Source organism: Colius striatus, chromosome 1 (genome assembly GCF_028858725.1).
Source record: "Colius striatus isolate bColStr4 chromosome 1, bColStr4.1.hap1, whole genome shotgun sequence".
NCBI lineage: Eukaryota > Metazoa > Chordata > Aves > Coliiformes > Coliidae > Colius > Colius striatus.
In genome coordinates this window covers 117,124,135-117,146,995 of record NC_084759.1, presented here as the reverse complement: position 1 = coordinate 117,146,995, position 22,861 = coordinate 117,124,135, and the positions used below count along the sequence as shown (strand labels likewise).

General features: G+C 39.5%; 1 protein-coding gene across 3 annotated transcripts in view; it reads left to right on the top strand.

Annotated features, from left to right (window-relative positions):
* Positions 1-20,396, top strand: part of DCBLD2 (discoidin, CUB and LCCL domain containing 2) — a 95,426-nt gene extending 75,030 nt beyond the window's left edge. For 2 of the 3 annotated variants that reach the window (XM_062004378.1, XM_062004364.1), the window contains exons 6-16: positions 2,505-2,638; positions 3,102-3,142; positions 5,707-5,922; positions 7,507-7,631; positions 11,783-11,930; positions 12,304-12,474; positions 13,977-14,070; positions 14,435-14,484; positions 15,931-16,068; positions 16,193-16,222; positions 17,047-20,396. In XM_062004378.1, coding sequence (XP_061860362.1) covers positions 2,505-2,638; positions 3,102-3,142; positions 5,707-5,922; positions 7,507-7,631; positions 11,783-11,930; positions 12,304-12,474; positions 13,977-14,070; positions 14,435-14,484; positions 15,931-16,068; positions 16,193-16,222; positions 17,047-17,489 — 1,590 coding nt within the window. In that variant the 3' untranslated portion in view covers positions 17,490-20,396. The remainder of the gene's footprint in view (positions 1-2,504; positions 2,639-3,101; positions 3,143-5,706; positions 5,923-7,506; positions 7,632-11,782; positions 11,931-12,303; positions 12,475-13,976; positions 14,071-14,434; positions 14,485-15,930; positions 16,069-16,192; positions 16,223-17,046) is intronic. The other variant, XM_062004370.1, reaches the window with a different exon arrangement.
* Positions 20,397-22,861: the final 2,465 nt, after the last annotated feature.

The following is a 22,861-nucleotide window of genomic DNA, read 5'->3' as shown; positions in this document are numbered from 1 at the left end:
CCCTTTTTCTGATGTAAGCTTTTGTAGCTGAATTAGCATCCCTGGCACAGGACTGGACCGTGTTCCATCTCTTCATTTTTAAATGATAATAATTTTGCTAGAAATCCAGTAGAAAATTGCATGAAATCTCTTTGTTCTAAAATCCTCTTTTAATAAGCCACTATACCTAGTACAGAGAAAAGACAGTTTTAAAGTGTTAGCACAGATTTTAATATTAAATATGAACCTCAAGTGTGCGTCTCTAATTTTCTTTTCTGAAATAACCGTAAATCGCTACATGCTTAAATAGTTGCCCATATGTGAAATTGTCACCAGAGTGTAACTGTGTTACATGTTCTGATCCCCAGTGAGTCCTCACTAAACTGCTGTGAGGTAGTTTTGGTAGCTAGTAACAAGGTGAAGTTGATTATCTGCCTGACATTAGTTGCAGTGTCAGTAGGAGTTCTGCTTGTCGAGAATGTTTTTGCTGCAATTTGGAAAAACTGTTTTCTGTGGAGGAAAAAGGTAACTTTAGGAAATAAATGCCCTGTGACTTTCTCTTTGTATACTTTACTGCTCTGAATAAAAAGGCAGAGGATTTCCCAAAAGTCAAGCTGTTTGGAAAGAAATTGAATTGTCCTGCACTTTAGACCAAGTTTCAGATTGAAGTTTCTCATGCATCTCTTTCAAATGATCAGTAGCTGCTACTGCTTTAAAAAATTCCCTAAATCTTGATTCTTCGATACGTGACCCTTATGTCAACATTCCCTGAGGACTTGGAATGCTCATTGCTGGCATCTTCTGGTGAGCCAGGAGGAGGGAGCTGCATCTACTGCAGAGTCCTGTGCTTGCTTGCTCTTACAGGTGAAAGCAGGAAAGGAAAGAAGAGCTGTGTGAATGAGTGAGACATAGTTATTTAGAAAGCTTTGGGGATATTTGTGGGGCAGGAAATAGGATTGGAGTTTTTATATGTCAATGTAAATGGGGAGAATTGTGTTTGGAAAACTCTTGGTGAGCAGTTTTTTTTACAGTAATCTTGAGCTATAGGGGCATTCTGGCCTATTGCATCATGCAATTTTTTCTAAAGAAGTCACAATGGAGAAAGTTCTGTTTTTAAAATATGAGAAGGAAAATCATCCATTCTGCTGATTCCTTCTTTAGGAATTGTGGTGAGTCCTTACAGCACCCAGTGGACTGGTTGGCAGAGCAGTACAGCAAATGTGTTTAGTAGCAACAGCTGATTTGGGGGAGCTTTGTTTGGGGGAGCAACTGTTTAATGTAAATAAAAATCTGCAGTCATCATCTCGTGTTTATTGACTTGGGCAAGTCTGCACTGGGATAACACACAAGTAATAAGAAGATAAACATGTTTTTTTGGAAGGTATATTGAGAGATACCCAGGTGGTCCTTCACAGACAGCTTGGGTCTATGGGATCTTCTAAAATTTAGACGATCCTCATCTAATTGGGGGCTACAAAATTGCTGTGTGTCTGCACATACCCCAGTGCTGCTCATTGAAGGAACACCTGGGGATAGCTGTGTCTATGCCTGTCACACTATGCCTGTGCATAGTCGGTGATACTCCAGAAACCTTGGTGCATGTGGTAGTTGTGTGCAAAGCCACCACTGCTGCGCTTTTTTTTGGAACTGGACTGTCTCTCTATTCCTGAGCGTTAGGATGTTTCTTGGTCAAGCCCCTTTGGCTTGGAAGAGTTTGCTTTCTGGGTGGAAAAGATCTCCTGGGCTGGTGTTGGTCCAGGAGACAGAGGTGTCTTGTCTGCCCTCTCTGTGCTGTGCCTGAAGGACTTGGTGTAGGGAATCAGTCCTGCTCTCTATGGCACAGCTCACCTGCAGTGAATGGGGGTGTCACTGGCACCTTTGTTAGTGGATCTGGCCTAACAGTCATCCAGGGAGAGAACAACAGTATGTCCTGCAAAAACTTATGTAACTGATTTCTGTTAAGCCATACAACCAAGGTAATCTGCTTCTTTGGAATGAACTGTATACACCGATTACTGTGGGTTTAAATAGGTCGGAGTGCTGGATGTTTAAACCATGTTTAACCAGGAGGTAAGACAAAAACTATAACCCATCAGCTAAAAGCTAAAAAATGTGCAGCGCATCGCTTCTTAACTGTGAGAAAATGAATAAACATACTTTCAATGTGCTTCCTACTAAAAAGTTTCCTATGTATTTCTGTGCTCAATTTCTGTTGTCTGATGTAGGCTGAAAGTCTGGCTGCCTGACTTTCTCAGACTGATTTACTTTGCTGTTTGTTTGAGCTTATTTATTTACAAGAGTTACGTTCCAAATACAGCTGGATGAGGATGCAGTGAAATGTGGGACCTTCTTTTTGTGTTTTTGTAAATGTCATGATAAAAGATGAATGGTTTCTAAATAACAGAATAACAGTTAAATAAGAACAGTATCATAGCAAAGACTGGACAGTGTAGCATTTACAATATACAGTGTAGTATTTAACTTCTTTACAACTTGGTGTATTTTTTTTCTTTTTCCCCTTCAAGTCATCATCACTTTGTATGGCTGGTGTTCACGCAGGCGTTGTGTCAAACACTCTGGGTGGCCAAATTAACGTTGTAATCAGCAAGGGCATTCCATACTATGAAGGCTCCCTGGCTAACAATGTCACCTCAAAAGTGTAAGTGTACTTCCAACATTCTTCTTTACTTGGTAGTGTCTCATTGTGAGAGTAATTTCAGTGAACGGAGCTGCATGTTCCACAGACAGGTTCTCTTCTGTCAGGTTCTCACAACGCTCTTTCGCTGTGGTGTGATTGTTTTACCAGGTGTCTTTAACCTCTAGGTTATAAGGATTAACTTTCCAAATTCTGCAAAGTTTTGTTTAATGAGAATTTTGTTGGGCAAAAGTTTGTTTGAAAGCCTTTAATTTGGTATCTCTGGACTAGATTTCAGTTGAAAAAATGTACTAAAATAAAAGTGCTGCAGCTCAGTGGCAGGAAATGGTGAAGTGCTCCTTTAGGCATACATCCAGTAGATTTCAGTGGCAAGCACTCAGACAAGAAAAATAAATTGAAGACAGTTTTTTTTTCAGTCTTCCTCACTGTCTACCACAAAAAAAAAATCTTCTTTTGTTCTCTGCAGGGGACCCTTATCCACAAGTCTCTTCACATTTAAGACGAGCGGTAAGCATTATCACATGCATTACATGTTGATACTTTCATGCAGATTTTGTGAGAAGAACTAAGTGTGCAGGTATTTTATTTCTTAATTTGTCTTCTAGTTCTTTTAAACTGTATTCCTCAGTAATGTATATTTTTTAATTGGGTTTACTGGCTTATCTTGATGATTAATCATCAGTTATAGTTTGACTTGACTCCCACACTTTACACATACAGCTAAAGCAGAGTTGGGCAAGCTGCTCTTGGTTTGTACCAGTGGTGCATTCTAGGGGTTTTTTTCCAGGTTTAATCCTTACACTTCCCTTCTTGCCCACCAAGAAAGCCAGCAGAAATCCCAAAATGATTCCACAACTTTCTCTCCCCGTATTCTTGCAACTGACTGCTATGTGATAAATTACTTACCTGTCTTGCTCTGGAAGGGCATATCTTGGGCTCTGGTCTATAATATATGTAAGTTGTGTTCCTTCTTGGCTGCTATGTTTTTCTATAGTAGCTAGCATTCTGTGATTCTATGGTTTCATAAATGTGTACCAGGGTGCTTATTGGTGTAACAAGTTTTGCATCTTTTTAAAGCTGTACCCCTTTATGTGGTTTTACTTTCTATCAATTACCCATTTTTCAAATAAATTAGCTATAATTTCCTAAATGGAAGTTAGTTTTTTTGTAAGTCACTTTAAATACAGTCTTTGAATAGATGTTGGAAGCATGGTGAAGACAGTGGCCTTTCCTTAATCTCATTTAACTGTTTTAATAACAATATTAAAAAAAAAAATCATAAACCACTAACAAAGGCATTATGCCTGTTTACTGTAAAGTTAAAAACAAAAAAAGAGGAAGGAAATCACACATACTCCTTAAAAATAAACAAATACTTTTCCTATTGTAGAAATGAAAGTGATATTGAATGGGGATTTAAAGGCAAGAATCTGATGTGCAGGAGTGTTTGGAGATTGAAATGTCTACAAACAAGCAAAAATTATAAAATATAATCCACATAATATTCAAGTAATTTCTCTCCCAGACTTTTGCAAGAGCTGGAAGAAGAAATTCAATGTCTGGTGACCTTTATTCATGGAGAATATTAAACACAGGGCATTAAGGCGGGGTTTGTTGGGCTTTTTGTCTTTCAAAATATGAAAGTAATTAAATGGCCTGGAAATATGAAGAGAGAGGACAAAACGCTGATCTACACCATCTGGATTTCAGTGACACATTTGAGAAATTATTTAATAAGCTAGAGACAACATGCAAGTCTAGATTAAAATGTATGTAGTTGAGTGGTCTGGGAGTTAGCTGAAGGAAAAAGAGGACTCTCTAATTTCCTCAAATTAGGTTTCCTCAAATTAGGTTTATCAGACTAGTGAAATTACTAGTGTGGTTCTTCTGTAATAGTTTATTTCATTGCTTGGTCCAAAATAGAGGAGTATTAATGTTGGAAGTGTGGTCAGTGCAGAGGAAAATTAAACTATTTGTACAGGAATACCTGTCTCACTTGAAGACTTGAGTAACAGAAATTAATTGAATAATCACAGAGCGAAAAGTAAAAGGTTGTGCACGTAGAGACTGAGGCATTTCTACTTCAAACAAGTAGCACCTCAGATGGAAATGACAGATGAGGGAAAGGATTCAGTTAATGAAGTGCAAATGTGATCCTGTGCTGTAGCAGGTGAAGTACATCCAGTAAAGACAATGTGCTATCACACAGGACATGGGCAAAGCCTTGTGTGGGATCTGGTGGCCCACGGACTCTGCCACTTACGCCTCTTGAGGGATGAGGGGGCCTGGCCTTGGTGCAGAGGAGAGCTGCAGGGGATCGGTGGGCTGAGGGGGAGCTCACAGCACAAGGGAAGCCAGGCTGGGTTTTTCAGGCTGACTGGTAGCAAAGATTGCTCTCTTCTGATACATCTGAGGCATACATGTGTGACAGGAGAAGACTGTTGGCACCACAGAAGAAGATTTTAGCAAAGAGCAAATGGATATCAACTAGCCAGGAGGAAAGTCAGCCAAGAATTTAGAAGCTGTTTCTTGGCCATTAGCAGAAAGTAACACGGGAAGAAACGTTTACTGAGAATAGTGACAAAAAATATAACTTATTTCAGGGATGTGTTTGAGCTTAAGGCCAGGATTATGATGTAGCTTCCTACATGCTTTGGTGTATTATTCAAATTAACAATGTGATCCTGAGGTCGATTTAAAAACCAAGAAGTTATATAGACACAAAAAAGGAATGAATGATCAAGTAGTCCATTTCCCATTCCTGCATCAACCGTACACACTCTTAAACCATGATGGCTCTCCCAAAGCTTTTGTCTAGTGCTCTGTGTGAGTGGTGATTGAGAAAATAGTCACATTATTTTTGAGCAGATATGAAGCATGGAATACTCGTGACCACAGATCTGTTTCCAGCATCACTGTTAGAAAGCAGAAGACAAGTGTGTTTTATTGGTAGTGTTGTTATGGAATAAATTTAGATGGCAATTTAATATTTGCATGTCGAGTCTTAAACAACTCCAATAATTGTGTGACATGAATTTTCATTTTGTATCTTCATCTTTTCTGTTGCTCAGGTTGCTATGGCACACTGGGGATGGAATCTGGGGTAATCCCTGATTCCCAGATCACGGCATCATCTATTCTTGAATGGTCTGACCAAACAGGACAAGTGAACATTTGGAAACCTGAAAATGCCAGATTAAAAAGGGTTGGTCCTCCTTGGGCTGCTTTTATCAATGATGAATATCAGTGGTTGCAGATTGACTTGAATAAGGAAAAGAGAATAACAGGTAAGTGAATCTGATGTGGCTTTTAAGCAGTATTCAAAAAAGTTTGGTTATTGACACCTGTTTTCCAGTGCTCAGTCCTAGATAAAGGCCAGGTGACATGTAACTACCGTTACAGCTAAGTTCGTTCCATGTCCTGGCTAATATACTGAGGACCCTGGAGTTAAGAGTTGAACAGGTGGGGTTTCATAGTAGAAAACATGTCTTCCATCAGAATTTGTTGAAGTGTTTCCTGTGGTTTTATTGCATCCACAATGCTTTCCTTTGCCTGCTGATTGTCTCCTTGGAGCTGCAAATCCATATGCAGTCAGCTCAATCCAGTGGTACCTCTGGTGCAGGTGTACTGACTTAAGTTTCTAGTTTTTCCCTACTGCCCATCGTGGCTGTAGTGAATCCAACAGTGGAGACTAGAGCAATTGCAGTGCAGTGTGAAGTAAGCAGCAGACAGAGTAAACCAACTGGCAGCCTCCCCTTCAGAACCCTGTCTGAAGTGGAACTGGGGCTCAGAGTTGGGGATGGTAGTCCCCTCAGCAATCTTGTGCTTTCCCTCAACAAACAGACCAAACAGTACAGACTGCTGCAGCCTGAGTCTAGGTTAGACTCTGCTCTTTCACAGGGATTTTGATGGGCCACCTGTCATGTGTTCAGTAGCCATTTTTATTTGGAGGGGCAGCTGGAGGTGCTCTTTCCTTATCTGCTCCAGACGGTTTGCTTGACATTCTGGGAGCTGAGCAAGCAGGCTCAGGATTACCTCTTCCCATTGATTGCCATGAGGGCACTGAGGAATTTGCATTTGTGGGTTACCTTCAGTAACCTAAGTAGTGGCAGTGCAGCTATTATATCTTCTGTGCTAACCTTTGTGTTTTCTGTTTTAACTGTTCAAAGGTAATTGGCAGTTGTTAATGGCCATGTTTGCAATCTGACTTAAAGTGGCTTTAGGGAAAATGCTTTATAAAGTCCTGGGCTTTATGTCTACCGAGATACATCTCCCTTTGATCACTTTGGGTTTGTCTCCTCAAATGCACAAGTTGGTCTTTGTAAACTCAGCTGCACACCCTGCTATCAGCAGCTTGGCTTCCTGTCATTAAACAACTCCAGTTTACCAGCAGCCTTTGTTATTACTTCCCTGGGGACTATTTGGATTTGACATGACTCCTCTAATTCCTGTGCTAATAAGCATTTACAAAACAGCTTTCCCATGCGAGTTTTCTGCTGTGATGAAGCATCAGCTTTAGGAAGCTGCAGTTCTTTCAGTGGTGTTAAGATTGGCAGTACAAGAGCAGGGGAAGAGTGCTGCTGTCTCAGGGACTGGAGACAGGAATGGGCCATAGTCAAATGAACGTCAAGAAACGGGAAAATGCTTAGCAAGGTTCTATCATGAGGATTAAAATACAAAAGTAAGTAAAATGTTTATTAAGTTTCAGTCACGGTAGAAGTTTCAGATGCTGACACCTTGGATAAACTTTTTGAAATGTAACTGGATGAGTGGAGATTCCAACTGTGTAACTCTGGATTCAAAAACCGATCTATTAATTTCCACAAAGTGGTACCGTTATTTTGTCTAAGTGGGCATTTTCCTTTTTGCAGGTATTATAACTACTGGATCTACCTTAGCAGAGTATTACTATTACATCTCAGCCTACAGAATTTTATACAGTGATGATGCCCAGAAGTGGACAGTATACAGAGAACCTGGCGCAGATAAAGATAAGGTAAAAGTACCACATGCTCTCTAGGTATGTTCTATGGAGATATCACAGTTGCAAATACAACTAATTTTGGTACGGTGAGGAAGCATTAAGTAACTTTCTTGTCCTCTTGTGGTTACAGAATAAACATTAGGGGATGTGTAATTTTCCATTTTCTGTAATGTTTCTTACAAAATACTTGAAAAGTCTTTTGTGTAATAGAACAGCCCTTGCAGAGGGGAGTTTTCTTAAAAAAATGAAATGGTATGTTCAGATTGCAGATACTTTACCACATGGAAAAATTACCTGGTGTTAGTGGCAAGATAATCTTGTTTACCCCGTGTTTACACTTTTGCAGTATTTAATAGACAGTAAAATGAGATTAATGGCCTATGTGATCTTTCTGGTGGTTGGGATCAGATTTCCTTAAACAAATGAGAAAATTCTTGGTAACCTGACTGGAACTAGAATTTCTTTCTTTTTCTGAAAATCCTTGAATGGAATTTACCTTACTTCCACAGGCCTTTGGTGTTACATACATATAATAGTAACTAGGAACCTAGTAACTTTTTAGCAACTGGTCTTAAGAAAGAGTCTTTATCTGTACTTGACTCTTCCTCTGTTTACTGATGGTTAAGAATGTTTCAAGGTAGGGTGTAGCTTCTGGTATATAAAGCAAAAGGTTGAAATATCTTGTTTGTTAAATTAAGGGGGTTTTGAACACTGAAGATTATCACAGTAGGAAAGTTTCCTGAAAGGAGGAGACTTAACCGTTGGGGCTGGCCTATTTCTATGAAACCTACATGTGAACTGTTAGTGCGAAGTAGAACTACTTGAAGTAGTCAAGGAAAAATATTAAAAATCTGGAATCTTTTGCTAGTTTTAAAGTGCCCTCTTCTGGCCATAAAATAAAATCTCAGTTAGCAAGCCACCCAGAGTTAGGCTTCATGATAAGTTTGGTTATGTTCTTAGAAAACCTTTGCAGCTGTTGCCTTTCGAGCATGTTGTTCTTTGTGCAAGTTCATGAAATGAAACAAATTGTCGAGCTTGAAATAAGAGGCAACAGATCTTTTTTTTGCACTCTTTGTATCACTAGGTACAATGCATGAGGAACCACATGTATCTAGGAAGTGCCAACTGTGGTCAGCTGACAGGGTTCAGTATGGTTGATCTCTTAGACTTCAAAATAGCAAAGTTTTCCTCTATCTGACATCATGTCACATGATGCCGCTTGGCTTTTGGATGTGTAGTGGAAACTCATTGCCCTTTGAGCTGTATGTAATTGCACACCAGACAAACCAGGAGGTGCTATTCTCCATTTAAAAAGGAAAATATTTAAAATTCCTAACATTGTTAGGAGACTAGAAGCTTTTCCAAGGCTTTCCTCTTTCTCTGCAAACAGCTTCTAGAGATCAGTTGCTGCTCAAAAAAAGCTTTAAAATTTTTTTTGTATATGAAAACATAAAATGCTCAGAATTGGGGAGAAATGACAGGTCAAAGTTGCAGTGTTGGAAAAGTTTTGTTTAACAGCACAGAGTTAAATGAAAAGAGTATGAGAATAAATGGAATAAGAAGGTGATTTCTCAGCAAAAGACCTCCGCTATATTGAGGTCTGATGCAAATTTCTTTGTGCCAAAAAATTTAAAGAGCAAAAAAAATTGAGCTGCAGGTAAAGTTACTGTCGAAACATTTGACAGCAAAAGCTCTGATGTATAAAAAAGCCTGCAGTAAAGAAATACTTTCTTTTTCGTGAAGATAATAGTCAGCGTTCTTCTTGCCTTGACTGTTAACGTGCTCAACCTCAGAAACCTCAAGTGAGACTAACTGTCGGTGTTGGGCACCCGTTTTCCTAATCTGTAACATCACGTTCCTGTGCAACCTGATCTAGGTGTAGTTGCTTCTGCAGGGGGGTTGGACTAGATGATCTCTAGAGGTCCCTTCCAACCCCTACCATTCTGTGAATGTATGATCTGTGTTCATTGCTCAGGTAGCCAGATGCAGTTTGCACTTTCTTTTAGTAGTGGGTGCTGGCAGGCACAGCACAAATGTGGATACACTACAGCAGTTTGGGCTGGATGCATTCCCTCAAAGAGTCACTGCTCTAGTTTGTTTCTTATTTTGCATCTTTACCAAAACACATCATTTTCTGGCGAGTTACAAGCCTATAAGCCTAAAAAAAATAAAAAAACACCCCACCAACATTTGCCCTGCTTTAGGGGAAAAGTGGCTGTAAATTGGAACTCATCTTCTGTGGACACACAAACTGTGACCGCTCTGCGTTACTCATTTATTTCCAAAATAACCCCAGACAGTTGCCCTTACATGTAATCTGTCTTAATTCATTGCTGCTAAGTGTATTTAAGAACAATGAGCTTAAATTCTGAGCAGGACAAATATCATCAAGAGCCCTGTGCTTGTAAATCTGCACTGTGGTAAGTTAGGAAACAACAAAGACTACACACTTGTGAGGCATACACTGGTGTTTGCCTGCCTAGGTTTTCAGTAATGTGAACAGGTCAACAGTTAGTTCCATGGTGTTCCTTGGATACATAAAGATGAAAATGCTGGTTATTAATTTCAAATGTAGAAAAACCTCAATACACTCAAACATGAAGTACTGCATTTAAATAAGTGATTTGTTTTTCTGTGCCTAACTCAGTTGTGCCTATTTGATCAGTCACTGCTTTCCAATGTGCAGATATTAATGCCCATGTAAAGACAAACCCAAATACTTATGTGTAAGTAATAGTAATGAGGCCTGTATGTCTTTTGAGAGTGGAGACCTCCTATGCATGTCAGGGAGCCCAGCTATGAGTCCCTTAAAGGTCCCTGGAGTTGTCTGAGGGTTTTTTGGGTTTTAAATGGATAGTTTCATGGAATAAATGTTTTTATTCGAACCTGTAGGGATATTCTAGTAATTTTGTTACAAAAAGTTAAACACAGGAATGCAAGGCAAAAATCCCATCTTGAGTATTAAGGTTGAAACACCATCCACCTGCATTGTTCAGAAGTATCATAAAAACTCTTGGCTGCTCCATTTTATACAGACACATCAGCTGTGAAAAAATACAATGCTTGTTGCTTTCTTGTTTGCCAAGTGGTGTGAGTGAGCAGAAAATTCATCATAACACTTATTTTTCAGACAGATGCCATCATTCTCTTCTGCTCTATGTCCATTATGATTTGCAGTATCTGTATCAGTGCTTTAAACCTAAACATCTTATTTACGGTCACCTCTGTGATGACGTGTTGCACTAGAGCAGCATTTGCACAGCCAAAGCCCAATTGCTGTGCACTAACATAGAGAGTTGGTTGACTTCCAACACGAAGACATGACACCAAACCCATCCTCTCAAAGAAGGGATGGCTTACTGGGATGCAGCAAATCCTGTAGCTGGGAGTAGCTGTAAGTTTGTTGGTGTGGTTACGCTGCACCATACAGCAACCATCTGTTTACTTGACTTAAAAGTCAACCCGACGAAGCCATTCTGTAGGGTTTTGATCAGTTGTTTGTACGCTAGGACCAGCAGTGAAGGACCACCCATTCTGCAAAGACTCTGCTTTTCTTTTCCAGAACCGCATGAGACTCTGAAAAGAGAGCTCTTGTGTTCAGAACCTGAGTCCTTTTATGTTGCTTGTGGTCCAGCCCTTGTAGTCAGCAACCACTAGAGGACAGTGTGGTTACAGACTTGTCTGTGTCTCTTCATGCTTTCCCATAAATGCAGTACCCAGTACCCGGACAGACTATGCTTTTAACTATTAGGCTGCGTGAAGGCAGTGCCTAATTCCTGCTTTAGCGTGGTCACAACTGCGAGCCCTACAGATATTTGTAAAGTGCAAAGTACCACAGAGGCCTGAGCAAGAATCATTCAGTGCCATAAAGGTGAGAGATATCTTTAAAAGCGGTTCATTGCCTGGGGAGTAGTGGTAGATGATTGCATGATACCTTTATCCTGAAGTAAGTAGTTGTGTGCATCCACATAAACACCCCCTTTCTTCCTTTTATTTAGTTGTATATTTAGGGGCTGAGTGCAGGCAGCAGCACTGTCCTGGGCTGGGTTTTCAGGATCCTGCACTGCTTATTATTTCTAAATAAAAATGATCAAAATTGGTTGTAGTTACTTAGTTGCTATTGCTTTTGTGTAACTTAATGTTTGTCTATTTTTTTTTTCTAGGTATTTCAAGGGAACACTGAACTGTACCAGGAAGTTCGCAATAATTTCATTCCACCTATTATTGCACGCTTCTTTAGGATTAACCCCTTAAAATGGCACCAGAAAATTGCAATGAAAGTAGAACTTCTAGGATGTCAGTTTAGTATAGGTAAGGCAGCTGAACATCTTCCAACTGTGCAAGACAAGCAGTAAAATAATTTGGCAAAGACTACATTGTGGGTATATTTTCAAGGCAAAAAAAGTACTTCTTAGCTGCACAGTCTTTCTGTAACTAATAATTCCGAATTTCTTCCAAAGGTCGTACATGTCACCTGGAAAATACCTAGACTACACATACACAAGACAATTTAGAAAACAGTGTTTCTAAAGAGACAAGCCACTTGCTTTCCATGTTATTGAATGGTTCTTTTTCCTCATTATGAACAAAAGCTTTGGAGCAAACTGTTCTAACCATCTTCTGAAAAGGGAACATGGGAAAGTAGCACTTAAAAACCTCTTTGTAAAATTCTTTTCTTCTAAAGGCCGTGCTCCTAAAATCACCATGCCACCACCACCTCAGAACAAGAATAACAACAACGATGATGACTCCAGTGATGACTTAATTTATTCAGTGAAGACTTCATTGCAGACAGATAAAACAACTTTCACACCTGAAATAAAAAACACCACCGTGACTCCAAGTGTAACCAAAGGTATCTGCAATTAAGCACTAGACGTGTTTGAAAACTCTTTACAGTATTTAGTCGTATATTTAAGTGTGCTTCCTGAACTGAAATTTTCTCGTCTTTTAATCCATTATAGTAGACTATCAATCTTTTTTATACCTAACAGTTATTAAACATTAAAAAATGCACAGTTGCATACTGCATGCAGAAACAAAAACAATCTTCCAAGTCATATGTATATTAAGTTCCATCTTTCAAAACTTGTTCAGTTCTAATTACTGAACTAATTTTGTCAGAAGGAGAAGTTGCAACTTGACTTCCCTTCAGAATTAATCAGCTGTATGTGCTCTGTTATTCAATTTGATAATTGCTTAGGACAAAACACTTTTGACACAGCTCATCTTTTATGGAGCAGTCTTGTTGGCACAACATTCAAAAAACATGGCATCATCATTTCATTTATCAAAGAAAATTGTCAGGAAAGGGAGCAAGATCACTGCTGATGTAGGCATTAGTGAAGTGTACATTGGATTGCAGGGGACACGATGGTCTCCTGTCAAATGCAGACCTAGCATAGGCTGGTTATTCTTAACTGTTAAGGTACTGTAGTATTTCCTTCTTATAGGAGGTTTAAACTTAAGTGTATGCATATTCCTGGGCTCCTTTGATTTTGCTTGTTAATGATAAAATACATTGTTCTAATGGTGACCTCGTTTTGGCCGGGATAGAGTTGATTTTCAGGCTAGGTTTTGGGTTCATGCTGAAAAGAATGATGATGACTGGAAAGCTTTGGTTATTGCTGAGTAGGGCTTGCACAAGGCCTTTTATGTGCTTGACCTCTCCCTGCCAGGATGTGCGCTTGAGGTGGGGCACAAGAAGCTGGGGGTGAGAAGGGCCAGAAAAGCTGACCTGAGCTAGCCAAAGGAATATTCCATACCATAGACCATCATGGCCAGTATTGAAACTGGAAGGGAGGTAGTGAGGAGGTGCACAACGCTGCTTGAGCATCAGTCATCGGGGTGGTGAGCAATGGCATTGGGCAGCACTTGGATTTGGGGTTTGTTTCCCCTTGGGGTTTTAATTGTCTCTCTTTATTTTCATTATTTTAAATTGTTGTTATAATTTTTTCTTTAATTTTGGTTATTAAATTCATTTTCTCACCCCATGGGTTTGACCTTTCCCCCTGATTCTCCTCCCCGTCCTGCGGGGGGTGTGAGCAAGCGAGTGACCAGGTGATGCTTAGTTTGCTGACTGGGATTAAACCACACCAAACAAACAGAAAAGTCTTACTGGCATTGAAACAGATCTGTCTGTTTTGATGAAAACCCTAGCAAAAATACCAGCTGTGCATACATGTAGAAGAGCTAAATGTTATTTTGGACATGTATACTACAGGAGCAGCCAGCAGAGACGTGGTGTGCTAGATGCTATACGTGAAAACTATGTGCTTTACTCAAGTAATTTTCAAATTAAAACCTGATTTGTGAGAAGCTCTCCTGTCTGACACCACTTAATTTAATGGCTTTCAGATGTGGCATTGGCAGCAGTTCTGGTTCCAGTGCTGGTGATGGTCTTCACTACTCTGATTCTTATCTTAGTTTGTGCGTGGCATTGGAGAAACCGGTAAATGAACAGATTAATCAAGTGCTTGGAATGAATGTGAGCCTGGTGTGTGGGAAGGAAATGCTGCATGTATCGCTATGGGGACGATGTAGTCCATGCTTGTGGAAGGATTCTTTTTCAGAATGTTATTCTCTATAGCAGGGACAGTGAAAGCAGCTTTTTGTAACTATCTTCATTAGAAATGTTTTTACTGAAAACTGATTCTCCAGTAGCAGCAGACTGGTGATGGCAAGCCAAGTTACTGGTGCTTATGCTTTAAATTTGAGGACCAGTTAACAGCCAAGGTGATAGTTCTTGAGCATTAAGTAATGCATCTTCTGATAAGCACACTACCTAAAATAGCCCCTTTTTCTTTTTTTCACAGCAAGAAAAAAACAGAGGGTACTTATGATCTACCTTACTGGGATCGTGCAGGTAACAACAAACATGGCTTTATGAAATCCTTTACTTGACATTTTCTGTTTGCTGCATATTTCAGATTGCAGTAACACAGGCAATTTCTACAAGCAGAAGTTTCTTTACTGCTAACTGATGTAGGTATAGTAGTATATGATATAGTAGGTATATGCTGAATTTCCTTTCTGGACAGACTTAACTGATTTGTTCTCTGTTTATTTTATGGGTTTTTCTTTTCAGAAATATAAAATGCACTGTTTCCTGTTAGAGCTTACAGTATTAGGGGTTTTTTTAGTAAAAAAATAAGTATAGAACACCAGGGGAAAAAGAATTTGTGAGGAATGTCTTTATACATTTGGTAATCATCTGTTTGGGACTCTTTTGTCCTGGGAAAGAAATCTTTCATTGTAACATGTAAGATCTGTCAAGTTTTTGTCTGGCTTCCTTGCCCTAGTAAGCATGTGGGATTGCAGCACATTTCAGGCACAGTTTTCATCCTACTACCCTGTGCCCCCTTAACTTGAGGTCAGACAATTCTGCTAAGCGACACTTCAAGTGTCCCGAAAATGCTTGTGCTCCAGCAGAAAGGGCTGCTGCAGCAGCAGCGGGGTTTGTGCTGCTTGAAGGACTCTGCTTTGCTCCACATCCGTCTGTTTTGCTCACTAGCAGTTTTAAGTATGTCTTGTCCTGTAGACAAGAAACCTCTTAATGACCGTATTTATTACATGTCTGTTTCTGATAGGTCAGGGTATTGTTGTCTTAGGAGGTTAGACTTAAAAATATACTGTATTTGGATGTCAGTGAGGAACATGCCAGATTCGTTCCTGCTTGGTTAAATTTAAATGTTCAGTACGCAGGTCTGTTTTAAAAGGAAATGTGGTGAAACACATACTTTTGCTGCACTTCTCTGTGGAACCTCTTGTCTGTCCTCTCTCACGGGCTCTCTCAAATTTTGTTAAAACGATCTTTGGGGGGTTTGGATCTCCTCTTTCTTGGGCTTTCCTTACAGCATGGTCTCTTCCAGCCAGCATGAAATACTTTAATGGACAGCAAAATGAGAATGGCTCCATCTACTGGAGGGCTGGAGTGATAAAACAAAACCGCCACCCCCGCCTTTTCTAAAGGAAACGCTCACAACAACAGTCAGTCACCCCTTTTCATTTCCAGTGAAGTTAAAATCCTCTTTATTTGAGTTTTTGCAAGTCCCAACTGCTCACTAGACTGCAGCAATTGTGCAGGTGTTTGAAGGGGGAGCAAGTTGATTGGATGAGATGTCACCTCTGAATCTTCCCTTTACCCAAAAATGTTACAATATCTTGTAACCTTTTGGGTCATGCAAATACTTATCATGGAGTTGTTTACCTGCTAGCAGGAAATACAAGCTGTGCTCTTAAATTATTTTAGTAGCTTAAAACACAGTTTCTATGCAATCTTGGGCGTTTCCTTTTTTAAATCCATGTGAAGGCTGGTGGAAAGGAATGAAGCAGTTTCTCCCGACCAAATCGACGGAACATGAAGAAACTCCCGTCCGCTACAGCAGCAGTGAAATTAGTCACCTAAGACCAAGAGAAGTCCCAACAATGCTGCAAACAGAGTCCGCAGGTACCTTTTCCTGGTTTTGTGGGACAAGTAATAGAGTGCTACACGTTTTATTTATATATATATATATATATGACATTCCAAGAAATGTCAGGAATTTGGCTACATTTATTTCTGTTTGTTTTAGGCAGCGGAGGAGAAACGAATAGTTCTGTCGGTAAGTGCGTTTCTTAAAGTGCAGGTTCAGACTGTCATAAAAGTATGTATTGGCTTGATGTGCTGTGGATAGACACTTGCCTAAGTTAATGCAGTAAATGGAAGTTTCTTTACTTGTTCTTAAACTCCAAAAAAGGGTTGAAGGATTTTGTTTGTTTGTTTTCATGCACTGGAATTAATTTCACTGTGTTATCTTTATCCACAAATGAGAAACATGGCACTTGGTTCCCTATGCTGACTGTACAGATTGAATATTTCTTTTGATCTAGGAAAAGTTACTGATCAGAGCACATGCCCATTCCTTGGTGAACCAGTCATTAGAGGAAGATGACTGACTGTGCCTTTGGCTCTGGGCTTACATGCAGATGTGCAAGAATTATGGCTTCACATCAGGCAGAATGACTTTTCTCCTTAGCTGCTTGTCACGTTTTGTTCAGCTAGCTAGGTTTCTCACCTCCAGCTTTTTAAACTCAGAATAGCTGTTGAACTGAAATATCTTAGGTGAGCACCTGCAGGCTTCCCTGTCAGGACAGCCCCATGGACCACTTTTTATCCAAAGCCAGGCAGGAGAATTTCATGTAATTCTAATTTAGCAGGGAAGAACAATTAAAAAATCTTGAAGGCAGACTGACAGCATGGAAAACAACTTTAAATAGTAGGTGGAAATTACTTTTTGTCTGCCAGTGCCACTTTGGAAAAAAGAGGCAGATGTACCACTCTTTTGGGCTAGAATGTGATGCTGTTGACAGGTTGTATTTAATATGATGCCACTGATGCCAGTCATTAAGTGCAGTTTTATTTTGTTTCCTTGGGGTCACAACACAGAGTATGCTCAGCCACTGGTGGGAGGAATTGTTGGCACACTTCATCAGAGATCAACCTTTAAACCAGAGGAAGGAAAAGAAGCCAGTTACGCTGATTTGGACCCTTACAACTCTCCCATCCAAGAAGTTTACCACGCTTATGCTGAACCACTACCTATAACTGGACCAGAGTATGCAACTCCAATCGTAATGGACATGTCCAGCCATCCCAGCACAGCTCTTGGCGTTCCTCCCATTTCCACCTTCAAAGCTGCAGGGAATCCAGCTCCTCCTGTGGTTGGAACTTATAATAAACTCTTATCCAGGACAGACAGCACGTCCTCAGCACAGGCGCTGTACGATACACCAAAGGGGCAGCTGGGGCCAGGGGCTGCCACCGAGTTGGTGTACCAGGTACCACAGAGCGTGGCCCATTCCACTGGGAGTAAGGATGAACTCAGTTAGCTCACAAGTAAGGTACAATGATGGCTTGTTTTTAAAAGCCAGTTCCGTAAAGCTGACTCATTTCTTTAATTGCTTTTTTTTCTTTTTTGGTGTTGTTAGTCTTAAATAATACAACATTGAACCAAATGATGTGGTATCGGAGGTCTGGGAAACCAGCAATTCTGCCTTTCCTTCAGCTGTCTGTGTAATTACAGCCTGTCTCCTGCAAAACCTTGGACTTTTTTATTACTACTGTACAATTGTCTGTCAGACATGAGAGAAGAACTCTTCAAGATTAGCTTCAGTAATTCAAAGATGTGAATGATAAATTGGGAGAAACAGTTTGAAGTACAAAAGCCAATAATTTCTTGCTCATGGTACTATTTCTAGGGGGAAAAAAAAACCCCAAAAACCAAAACCCAAAGCTCCTAATGTTCTAAGGTGAGTATATAAGCACTATAGCTTCTAAAACTCATTTTACCCTATAAAATGCCTTGCACAACTTTGGACTTTAAAAGCTACTATCAATCAGGATTGATGGCAAAAATCCCGTTAACTTCATGGCATAAAACAGTTTTGACTCTAAATGATGTTATTTCAGCTGTTGTTCACAGGATTAGGAATCATCATGAGTGTTTCTCAGAAGGTTCCCGCTACTGCTGTTTTCCTGCATCTGCTGTTTCCTGCCTCATCTCCTTAAGCCACTCAGTCTTGTCCTTTCCAAGGTATCCAGAGGCACAGACTTAAGTCCTGCAAGCAACCACATGGCAGCTGCTTTTGCATTTTCCCCCTACTATGTGAAGGCTGGTCTGAATAGCATCTGCCTCAAATTCAGACTTCCCTGATGGTCAGTGTGCAAAAAGTATCTAGGTGTTCAAGGTAACTGAATTCAGAAAGGTTCTCCCTGTCCCCCTGCCCTGCACCCCACCTAGAGTAGCTAGTGTTGTGTGTTAAGATGTGAGCATATGCAAAGAATGATTTGTATATAGTTTTGTGAGTGCTCAAGGAAGCACACAAATATTCTAATGGTGCACAGTTTGTGTTACACACACGTTTAGCACATATGGTACGTTTTAGCACAACTGAAAAGAATTTAGCCTTAGGCCTTTTCTTATGATTGTTCTTATTGGAAGTATAAAGGATTCCAAAACATTTGCAAGAGAACCAGTACTGTTCCAAAGAGTGTCCATTGAGGAAGTGTGTAATGGGATTTGTATCCTTTGAATGTTCTCGTGTTATCTACCATGAAAACATTGCAGTCAGTCTTTTGTCTGGGGTAATGTAGACTAGTTTTAGCTAGGTAATCACGAAATGAAAACAATTGTGATGTAATATCAGCCTTTTTTATGTTGTTAGAAAGAAAGCACAGCTTTTAACCTAAGTAGCAGAAAAAGAACCACAATAAAAAAGCTTTAATTTTATTGTAACAACACTGTTGGGAGGATGCTGAACTAATTTATACATGTGAAACCCCCTACCTACACATTAGCCCAGTTGAGTGCTTACTGTTTGTTTCTGTGCTATAGTTCAAGTCAGCCTTGTTTATTGCCCAGAGTCCTTCAACTAGGTGGAAAACATCCAAACTGAAATTCTAAAAACTGTTCAAGAGGGCTGCTACCATCTTTTCACACCACTACGGTGTCCTGACTTAGTATTGAGAATCTGTTTGGAGAGGCAGTCTACATAAACTCAGTAATCCAAAATCACTTGTGGCCTGTTTCAGCATCAGAATATGTTGTTACATACTCTCTGCTACCTTGCAGCCCAATTCAACAAGTTTTTGATAAATCATTCTCCATGGATGAGAATGAATAAATTCTTTTGTTAGAACTGTAAGTGCTCTTACCCATCAGCAGCAACTCTGCCTTCAAAATTATATGAGCTTATTTTACTTTCAAAAGGTGGGAGGTTACTTGTTTGCACATTCCTAACAAATTAAGGAACCTCTGCATTCTCAAACTGTTCCAGTTTAGGCTTAGAAAAATTATTCTACCATAGAAATAAATGAGTGTGTTCAAGTCAGTAAAATTAACACACTATGATTTGATTTTTACTGTAGGCCACGTGTGGTAGAGCTGTGGGTAGGTATACTGTGGGCTAAGATGGTGTAAGTAGTGATTTTAATTTAGTGGGTTATTTTTTAAGCATCTGCAACACAGTTGTTTCATTATGTGAGCAGCAGGAGCTGTTGTCTGGAATGGAAGTTTTTAAGGATTTAAGTCCCTTTTCTGAAAGAAATTGGTCCCAAGCTTTGCTCCCTGCTTTCGACTTTGAACGTGTTACCTGCTAGGGCTAAGACGAGAAACTTGACTATGTAACAGCTGGGTTTAGAATGTATGCTACAAACTGTTAAACATTGATTCCCAAATGTAAGTTGCATGACACACTTAAGGTTATAATTCTCCTGTGCACAATACAAGCAGAGGTACATTTAATGGGTCTCTTACATGTGAAAACGTATGGATAGAAAATGTATTTCAGTCTTGTTTGGCTTGAGTATTCTCCCAGAATGTATGTTCTTACCTCAGCATGTATTGTAGTGACTCGGTATTTGTATATGTTGCTAGATCTTAGGCTGTATAAATAGTGAGGGGTTTTTATATGTATGTTAAAAAATATTTTAAATAAATTGTACATACGTATTCCTCAGTATGTTGGCACTTAACACCTACCTTCTACCTCCTTCATTTGTAGTTTGGAAATGCAAGGGTTATTTACGAGTTATCATACTACAAGGAAGGTTATGCCCTGCCTCCCATATACCCTTTCCTGGCAGCAGGTGTATGTGGCAACCACCCACAGAGGACAAATTGGTCCCTGCCTCATGGTACCAAGGGTTTGAAGTGGTTAACTGACCCTTACCCGAGCTCTCCTGGCTGCTGTCCACTGCAGAGTCAGGGTATTTACATGAAGGAGCTTCCCTGGAGGTCACCGTTGCTGGTGGCAGAATCACAGTATCTCAAGGGCTGGAAGGGACCTCGAAAGATCGTCTAGTCCAACCTCCCTGCCAGAGCAGAGCCACCTAGAGTAGGTCACATAGGAACTCATCCAGGTGGGTTTTGAATGTCTTCAGAGAAGGAGACTCCACAATGCACCTGGACTTGAGAGGCAAAAACACAGCACAGGCAGCTGCCCTGTGACTGGAATGACAAACTTACTTATGCTCAGACTTTCCAAAATGTTTAAGTTGTCTTCCAGCCCAGCTTTTTTGTAACCACAGCGTTACAAAAATGTGGTGTTATTTTGACAGATATCTTCATCACCCAAAACTAAATGTGATCAAAACCCAGTACTTTGATTTATAGGAGGAAAACCCCAACATCTTAAAAAGGTCCACGTCCCAATGGCAGATTATAATCAGTGATGCCTCAGTTATGTTTTAAACAGCAAAATAAAAATAATTTATGCTTCTATGCATATTTTATAGCATTTTTCTCAACACAGTTGAGTAGAATGAAACCATATACACAAAGAACTGGCCTCCTGCATAAAGCAAACAAAAAATGTTGACTATTAAATCAAATGTCTCTCATGAAACTATATCTCCAGTGGCAGCACGCCCACTCCAGTGGCAGATACTAAATTTGTCAGTATCAATGAGACTGAAGCCATTATTCAATATTCCAAAAGCTTTAACCTTTTTTTTGCATCTGTATCAGACTTTAAACTCACTCGTAGAACCATGAAACATCTACATGATAACCAGTTCTAATGAAGCTGCCTGCAAAAATAAGCTCCCACTGAGTGGACCTCAAAGACAACTTGAAATACAACTGTATTGCTATTTTCAAAACTTGTGCATGCTTCCAGATTTGACTTTTTAACAGGCACAGATATGACTGAGCATTAAATAATTCCAAGAGTATTTATTCTGTAAATCATACTACCAGCCCTCTAATAAACTTTTAAAATACACATCCTCCCATTCTCTCATCTGTAGATGATGTCATCACCTTTTTGGTTGCTGTAATGCCAGTAGAATTTCAACACCAAGAGACTCATAGTGGTATAGCTAACCTATTTTCTTAGCATTTGAGACACTTTTTCTGTCAGTCTCCACCACCCATGACTTCTCTGATTTAACCATCTGCAGGATAGGTATCTGACAGTAGGTCCAACTATATACCTGTTTAATCCTCCTTCACAAATGACAATTTAAAATCTTTCTAGCAATTAATAACTTTGTTGGGGCAGAGAGGGGCATGAGAAGTTGTTTTCCCATGGGCACACCACCATTATACTTTTAATTTAGGTTTAGGGTTTTGGGTTTTTTTTTAAAGATTAACTAGTTAGAAATGTCAGAATTCTGCAGGATCTTGGATGCAGGACTTCTCAGAGCCAGCAGACCAACACATAAGAGTTCCAAGAAGCTGTGTAGACAATTTTATATTATTTCAAGGTTGCCTTTTTCCATTTCATTTTGCATTATAAGATATGTTTGACAAAGTCACTATTTTCAAGTTCTGCAGTTCAAACACAAATATTTTCACAAGATCTTAATTCATACAGTTAAAAAAAGGCTTACCTGGCATTCCTTTTTAGCATGTCTTCAGACTTTGCTTGAGAATAACCTCAGCTGGTTTGTGTGTCTTCTAACCATGAAGCTTCGTATAGAACCAAAAATGTAACGACAAAAGAAAAAGTTGATTCTTTAACTGATCATTTATCTATAAAACACATGCACAATGAATGTATAAACTTGTTTATAAAGTTACATGTAGTTATATGCTAAATGTAGCTCTGTTTCAAGATGATAGCATTAGAAAGTTTTGCAAAATAAAACCAAGTCCTTATTCTCCCATAACCTGGGGGAAAACTGCAAGTCAAATCACATTTTTTCTGTAAAAACCAATCACAGAATCAAAGAATGGTGGGGGTTGGAAGGGGCCTCTAAAAATCATCCAGTCAAACCCCTGCTAAAGAAGGTTCACCTTGATCAGGTCGCACAGGAACACGTCCAGGTGGGTTTGAAAATCAGGTTTTGTCTACTACACAGTCTCTCGTAGACAGTTTATGCCATGAACTGAAGTTTTTCCTTAATAGCACTGACAACTCCATGGAAATAAAACAAGTGGATTCTATTACCAGCCACTTTGAGGTTGATTAGCAAACTGAAACCTTGGTTGTATAGTCTAAATGGTAAATACTTGTAAAAAAAAGGCAAGTAAAACATGGTAGATACTTCTCAAAACTCCCTACCAAGTGAAATTTACAGTAGCCTGCAGTCTGAGTGGGGGTTATTTCAGCTTTAGACAAGAAAAATACAGTTTTTGCTTTCATATCAGGTAACTAGGTGAGCTCAGAAAATCATTATTTATATAATTATATATTATTTTATAAAAAAAGCATTTTATAGTAACTATTATTATAATACCTATTTTTTGTTAACTATT